The following is a 7,259-nucleotide window of genomic DNA, read 5'->3' on the forward strand; positions in this document are numbered from 1 at the left end:
GCTGGCGGAACTGTGTATATAGTTCAGAACGAACTGACCGCTGGCTGAACTGTGCGTACCTAGGTAGCGCGGACTGAATCAAAACGGCTGTCAAAAAAGATCCAATTGAAATATCAAAAGAGATTCAACGATCAGAAGTGTTATTTTTGTTATAATAATCAACACTATAAAAAGGGTTATCAAGGGCAACAACAATTAAAATTATAAAATGAAAGAACTACATTTTTCCGTCAATTGTTTAATTGACCATTGCATCTCTGAAAGAGCATCTCAGCCTTTCACTGAGCAACGCATTTTTAATGTCCCCTTTCTTTGACATAACGTTTTTCCGAACGAAATAAAAACAAAAGAAGTCAGAGTTGTTACAACCACTGGGCACTAACGACGGTCGGCTTACCGATGTGATGCGAGGAACCTTGCGCCGAAATGTCAACTGATTCAATGACTGACAGATGCGGACAGAGAGAGAGAGGAATTGTTATATTAAAAAGTGACATGCAAAATAAGAAACGTGCTTACTAAATCTAAAGTTATCTTTCCTAAAATTATATGCGATATCTTCTTAAAACTAGCTTACAATAACCTTATCCTATTGATTATATTTAAACCTACTGCTGAACATTGAAATTGCTATACAACTAGCATAAACTGAATTATGTAAGTAAAACCTAAAATCAACCATTCTTCACTTCACTAATTATCTGAATTAGTCAGCACATTCATTATCGCGGTCGCAGGATTTGACCATTGTTCGGTGCACTTGATGGGCTGAAACTAATTTTGTAAGTCTTGAAATATGATGCTGTTTGTTCATTTCAAATAAAAATATTATTTACAGTTTGAGCTGATTAAACCAAAACGAGCTGCTACAAAATTTAGTTGTTCTACTGTATATCCGAACAAATCTCAAAAAAATTATAACGAGATGACTGGAGAATGCAAGAAGTGCCACGGTCCGGACAATGACCAAATGGTAGCCTGTGATGAGTGTTCCAGTTGGTACCATTTCGCGTGTGTGGGTGAGTCCCCAGGGGTAGCGAAACGCCCATTCTGCTGCTCCGAATGCACGGAAGCTAGAAAGAAGAAAAACAAAAAGACAAGCAAAGTTGATTCAGCGAAGCTGTTGGAACCCAGAGATAAAAAAGCGGTATCATTAACTGGAGCTTCATCGAGCAAAAGCGTCACATCTAAAATACATGCTAGTGAGACTTGTCAAAAGAAAACGGCTAAACAGTCAAAACCCTTGGAGGAAAGTGATGCAAAATCCGTCGTAACCCATTCCAGTCGTACATCGCGATCACGATTGGAACTGGAATTTAATCGTATGGCGGAAGAGTTAGTTTTGCGAGAAAAGCAGCTACAGGATGAGAAAGCGATTAAGGATAAAAAGTTGGAAATCGATCGTTTCTTCCTTCAAAAGAAGTTGGCACAAGAAAAGGAGCTGAGAGAGAAGGAACTCGCTCAGGAGAAAGAACTACTTGAGCAGCAATTGAAGGACCATATCGAATTTCGAGACCGTCAACGCCTGCTGCGTGAAAGGTTTCAGAAAGAAAAATATGAAATTTTATCAGCCAATTTGGACGAGGAAGGGGCGGTTGGAGGCGATATTGGAGATACTCTACCGGGCGAAGATGAGGAACAAGATAATGAGCATAAGGTTCAAGACTGGTTAAATAAAGAAGGAAACCAGAAAATTCATAAGCGACATCCAAAGGTTCCTGAAGTGCCTTCCGTTGTTACGTCAAACCGAACCAAAGAATCATCCAAGATTTCGTGCAAAAGACGGGATGATTCAAGCAGTGACTCGTTGGAAGCAAGCAACTCGGAGGGAGAACAATTCGATCGTGAGTCTGACCACAGTAAAATCCCTGGCAGACATTATGGACCAACTAAGGCACAACGAGCAGCCCGCCAAATTCTTTCAAAAAGGCTTCCCATATTCACCGGAAAATTAGAGGAGTGGCCGCTGTTTTACAGCAGTTTTGTCAATTCTACAGAAGCGTGTGGATTTTCACACATTGAGAATTTAGTACGCTTGCAGGAATGCCTGAAAGGGCCCGCACTTGAGGCTGTTCGTAGTAGGCTGCTGCTACCACAGGCCGTACCTCGAGTTATTGAGACGCTCCGCATGCTATATGGACGTCCTGAGCAATTGATCCATACGCTCCTGAACAAGGTACGGAAAACAGATTCGCCGAGAGCGGATCGTTTGGAAACGTTTATTCCGTTCGGAATCGCAGTACAAGAACTTTGCGATTATTTGGAGGCTGCACGGTTCCATGATCACCTCGTTAACCCTCTGCTCATCCAAGAGCTGGTGGACAAACTCCCAGCACCCACTAAGCGAGAGTGGGTGCAGTTCAAACGTTTTGAAAAGCCTGTCACACTGCGCACATTTGCTCAGTTTACATCAAAATTAGTCGCCGAAGCTAGTGAAGTCACACTCGTAATGGATACAAAAACAAAATCCGCCAAGGGGAGAGGAAATGAAAAAGGATTTGTAAGCACGCATTCAGGTGAGCAAAGCGTGCCTTCTGTTAAACGTAGTAGCCAATGCCGAATATGTCAGAAGGGTGACCACCGGGTGCGAAATTGTGAAGATTACCGTCGTCTAAATCTAGCAGAACGTGTGAGGATCATGAATCAACAGAAGCTTTGTGAACGATGCTTAAACGAACATGAGGGTTGGTGCAGATTTAAAATTACTTGTAACGTCGGCGAATGTCGGCAGCACCACCATCCTCTGGTTCATCGAGAACGATCGTCTGGTTCATCGAATCACCATCCTGCTTTGGCACCGACTAATGGAATCAACTGTGCACATGTCAACACTTCAGTATCAATCATCTTCAGAATCGTTCCAGTTACATTATTCAATGGAACGAGGTCTTTGAACACGCTTGCATATTTGGACGAAGGATCATCACTTACTCTTATTGAGCAAAGCCTCATTCGTGATTTGAGAGCCAGTGGAATATCGCAACCTTTGAAACTTCGTTGGACCGGGAATATTGTTCGTCAAGAGCCCAACTCAGAATGTGTATCTTTGGAGATTAGTGGGTTGGACAAAGGTCAACGGTTTGACTTAAAGGAGGCGCATACCGTGGAGAGATTATGCCTACCCAAACAAAAAATCAACCTCCGTGAGATTATACGCCAACATCATCATTTGAACGGTGTGGATACAGCCGACCTAACTGGAGCTCAACCCAAACTCCTAATTGGACTAGATAATGCCTACCTACTAGCACCTTTGGAGTCCCGTGTAGGAAATCCAGATGAACCGATTGGCGTTAGATCGCATCTGGGATGGTCGGTCTATGGACCTAGGCAAACCACGACGTCAGATGCATATATCGGACATCATGATGAATGTTCCAATGAGGACCTGCATAAGCTGATGCGCAAATATTTCATGATCGAAGAACAGGAGGGAACAGTTCATCAACTTCCTGAATCTGATGTAGACCGCCGAGCTAGAGAAATCATGCAGAAGACGACTATTAAACTGGACGGTTTCTACGAAACGGGCCTAGTTTGGAGGTTGGACGATTTTTCATTCCCAGATAGTCTCCCGATGGCATTACAGCGACTTCGAAGCTTGGAACGCCGTCTGAATAAAAATCCGACATTAGACCAACGAGTTCGACAGCAGATCCAAGAATACCAGGACAAAAAATACATTCACAAGGTGACCGCCGAGGAATTAGCTAACGCGAATCCAGCTCGAGTGTGGTATTTACCCATCAATGTCGTTTTGAATCCCAAAAAACCGGATAAAGTACGATTGGTTTGGGACGCAGCTGCACAAGTGCAAGGAGTGTCTTTAAATTCCATGTTACTTGCTGGCCCTGATTTGTTGGTTCCACTGCCTGCAGTTCTTCAACCATTCAGGGAGCGAGAAGTCGGTTTCGGAGGTGATCTGAAAGAGATGTTTCACCGGTACAAAATTCGTGATGCCGACAAGCAAGCTCAGCGCTTCGTGTTCCGCACCAACCGCGAAGGACAACCGGAGATCTTCATCATGGATGTTGGAACGTTTGGCGCTTCTTGCTCCCCAGCATCGGCTCAATACATCAAGAACCACAACGCCTCCCAATACGCGGAACATTTTCCAGAGGCATCTCGTGCTATCATTCGTCAGCATTATGTTGATGATTACCTCGACAGTGCTGACACCGTCGAGGAGGCTGTGGAGCGCGCTAGACAGGTCCGATTTATTCATTCGCAAGCGGGGTTTATTGTCCATAAGTGGATTTCGAATTCACAAGTATTTCTCGAAGAAATTGGAGAACGTGAGTCGGTCGACAAGGTATCTCTCCATCTAGACGAAGAAGCTGTGGAACGTGTTCTAGGGCTTATCTGGTGGCCCAAGGAAGATGTCTTCATGTTCTCAACCGCTGTACGAGAAAATCTATCCCCGTATCTACTTGCTTCGGATAGACCAACGAAGAGAATAGCGCTCAGTTGCATTATGAGCCTTTTCGACCCTTTGGGCTTGCTAGCACCCTTCACCCTACATGGAAAAATATTATTACAGGATCTGTGGAGGAGCGGCTGCGGATGGGACCAGCATATTAATGACGATTGCTTCGAAAAATGGACGTGGTGGAGAAAGTCACTCTCAGGAGTTGAGAAGCTGAAGATACCTCGATGCTATTTAAAAGGAGCTCCACCGTCAGCTTACGATACCGTACAACTTCACGTTTTCTGTGACGCCAGCTCACAAGCATATGGTTGCGCTGCATACTTCCGTTTAGAAACACGTTTTGGGATCGTTTGCAGTTTGGTGATGGCTAAAACCAAAGTAGCTCCCCTGAAGCAACTTTCAATTCCTCGAATGGAGCTTCAGGCAGCTGTTCTTGGGGCTCGATTGTCGAATACGGTTGTTGCAAACCATAAAATAAAAATCTCGAAACGCATACTCTGGTCGGATTCTAAAACTGTGCTATCCTGGATTCAGTCCGATCAAAGGAGATATAAACCTTTCGTCGGATTCAGGATTGGAGAAATTCTGCAAGAAACATCCGTTGACGAATGGCGGTACATACGAACAAAGATGAACATTGCAGATATAATTACCAAAAAACGGAAAGAAAGTACTTTAACCTCAGACGGAGCGTGGTTTCGTGGACCGAAAATATTGTACTCACCAGAAGCAAACTGGACAACAATAAACGAATTATCACCAGATACACCAGAGGAGCTACGCGCATGTCATCTGTTCCACGGAGCAGAACTGAGTTTGGGATCAATTATCGATGTCACTCGTATATCTCGGTGGAACGTACTGCTTAGAACAGTAGCATGCGTCCTTCGATTCATCTCCAACTGCAGATTGAAACAGCTGGGGAAACCGCTTGAAGCTGTACCAACCACTGAAAATGTCAGTAAATTTATACGACGAACTGAAAGTTCTATCATCATGCCCCTGAAGCAGGAAGAATATGAGGTTGCCGAAAATATCCTGTGGAAATTAGCCCAACGCGATGTATTTGGAGACGAAATCACAACGCTGCTTCGGAATCAACAGTCACCAAAAGAGGACTGGATGACGATTGAGAAGAAGAGTACCTTATTTAAACTTGGTCCCTTCTTAGACGAACATCAGGTTCTACGAGTGGATGGACGCTTAAGTGAGGCTGAACATATTCCGTACGATACACGATTTCCAATAATTCTGCCCAAAGACCACCCAGTGACCAATCGCTTATTGGAACATTATCACCAACTTTTTGGTCACGCTTATAAGGATACAGTTGTCGCCGAGATACGTCGACGATTCTACATTCCCAAAATACGAACGTGCGTTGCGAAGATCATTGGGAGTTGCCAATCGTGTAAAGTAAGGAAGACTAAACCGCAAACACCTAGGATGGCACCACTCCCTGTTGAGAGAATAACACCATTCGTACGACCCTTCAGCTATGTAGGGATTGATTATTTTGGCCCTATTGAGGTGGTGGTTGGTAGGCATCTGGAAAAAAGGTGGATAGTCCTCTTCACATGTTTTTCAGTACGCGCAGTTCATTTAGAAGTGGCATACAAGCTAGATACTGCATCGTGCATAATGGCTATTCGACGATTTGTGCTACGGCGAGGACCTCCAATCACCATCTTTTCAGATAACGGGTCTAACCTCAAGGCGGCCAACAAGGAGCTCCAAGAGCAGATAAAACGAATAGATTTGGCCTCCGCGAACGTGTTCACCAACGCTCGTACAAGTTGGAGATTCTCGCCACCCTCTGCGCCTAACATGGGGGGCGTTTGGGAGCGCATGGTGCGCTCCGTTAAGCAGGTGATGTCGGAACTGAACGTCGGAAGAAGGATGAACGATGAGATTTTGTTGACAGTGATTGCTGAGGCAGAGGAAATAGTCAACTCGAGACCTCTAGTGTATACGTCTCAGGACTCGGAGTCTGCAGAAACACTTACACCCAACAGTTACCTCAGAGGAATTACGTCGTGCTTACAAAATCCTGCCATCCCTCCAACGGACCAAGCGGAAGCTCTTCGGAACTCGTACAAGCGCTCGCAGTTCATTGCTGATGGACTCTGGGAAAGATGGATCAAGGAATATTTGCCTACTCTGAACTATCGCAGTAAGTGGTTAGAAGAGCATAAACCCTTAGAACCAGGGGATCTCGTATTCATCGTTGACGATCATGGAAGGAATGGATGGATACGCGGTAAAATTGAAACAGTCATCATCGGTAAAGACAAACGGATCAGGCAGGCTATGGTACGTACAGCACAAGGTCTATATCGTCGTCCAGTGAACAAGCTGGCAGTGATTGAGGTGGCATCTTCTTGTAAATCTGTTCCTGAAGCTAATTCCGGACAAGGTTTACGGGCCGGGGAACTGTTACAACCACTGGGCACTAACGACGGTCGGCTTACCGATGTGATGCGAGGAACCTTGCGCCGAAATGTCAACTGATTCAATGACTGACAGATGCGGACAGAGAGAGAGAGGAATTGTTATATTAAAAAGTGACATGCAAAATAAGAAACGTGCTTACTAAATCTAAAGTTATCTTTCCTAAAATTATATGCGATATCTTCTTAAAACTAGCTTACAATAACCTTATCCTATTGATTATATTTAAACCTACTGCTGAACATTGAAATTGCTATACAACTAGCATAAACTGAATTATGTAAGTAAAACCTAAAATCAACCATTCTTCACTTCACTAATTATCTGAATTAGTCAGCACATTCATTATCGCGGTCGCAGGATTTGACCATTGTTCGGT

General features: G+C 44.2%; 1 protein-coding gene across 1 annotated transcript; it reads left to right on the plus strand.

Moving 5' to 3' along the window:
- The first annotated feature begins 388 nt into the window (after positions 1-388).
- Positions 389-6,940, plus strand: LOC129761399 (uncharacterized). The gene is made up of 2 exons (XM_055759120.1): positions 389-657; positions 711-6,940. Exon 2 carries the CDS (start codon positions 926-928, stop codon positions 6,938-6,940), a length of 6,015 nt encoding a protein of 2,004 aa, XP_055615095.1. The 5' UTR covers positions 389-657; positions 711-925.
- Positions 6,941-7,259: the final 319 nt, after the last annotated feature.

Source organism: Toxorhynchites rutilus, chromosome 1 (assembly GCF_029784135.1).
Source record: "Toxorhynchites rutilus septentrionalis strain SRP chromosome 1, ASM2978413v1, whole genome shotgun sequence".
Taxonomy (NCBI): domain Eukaryota; kingdom Metazoa; phylum Arthropoda; class Insecta; order Diptera; family Culicidae; genus Toxorhynchites; species Toxorhynchites rutilus.

What these genes read in the sequence shown, in the direction of transcription:
- LOC129761399 (XM_055759120.1), top strand. Translation starts at nt 926, where the DNA reads ATGACTGGAGAATGCAAGAAGTGCCACGGTCCGGACAATGACCAAATG.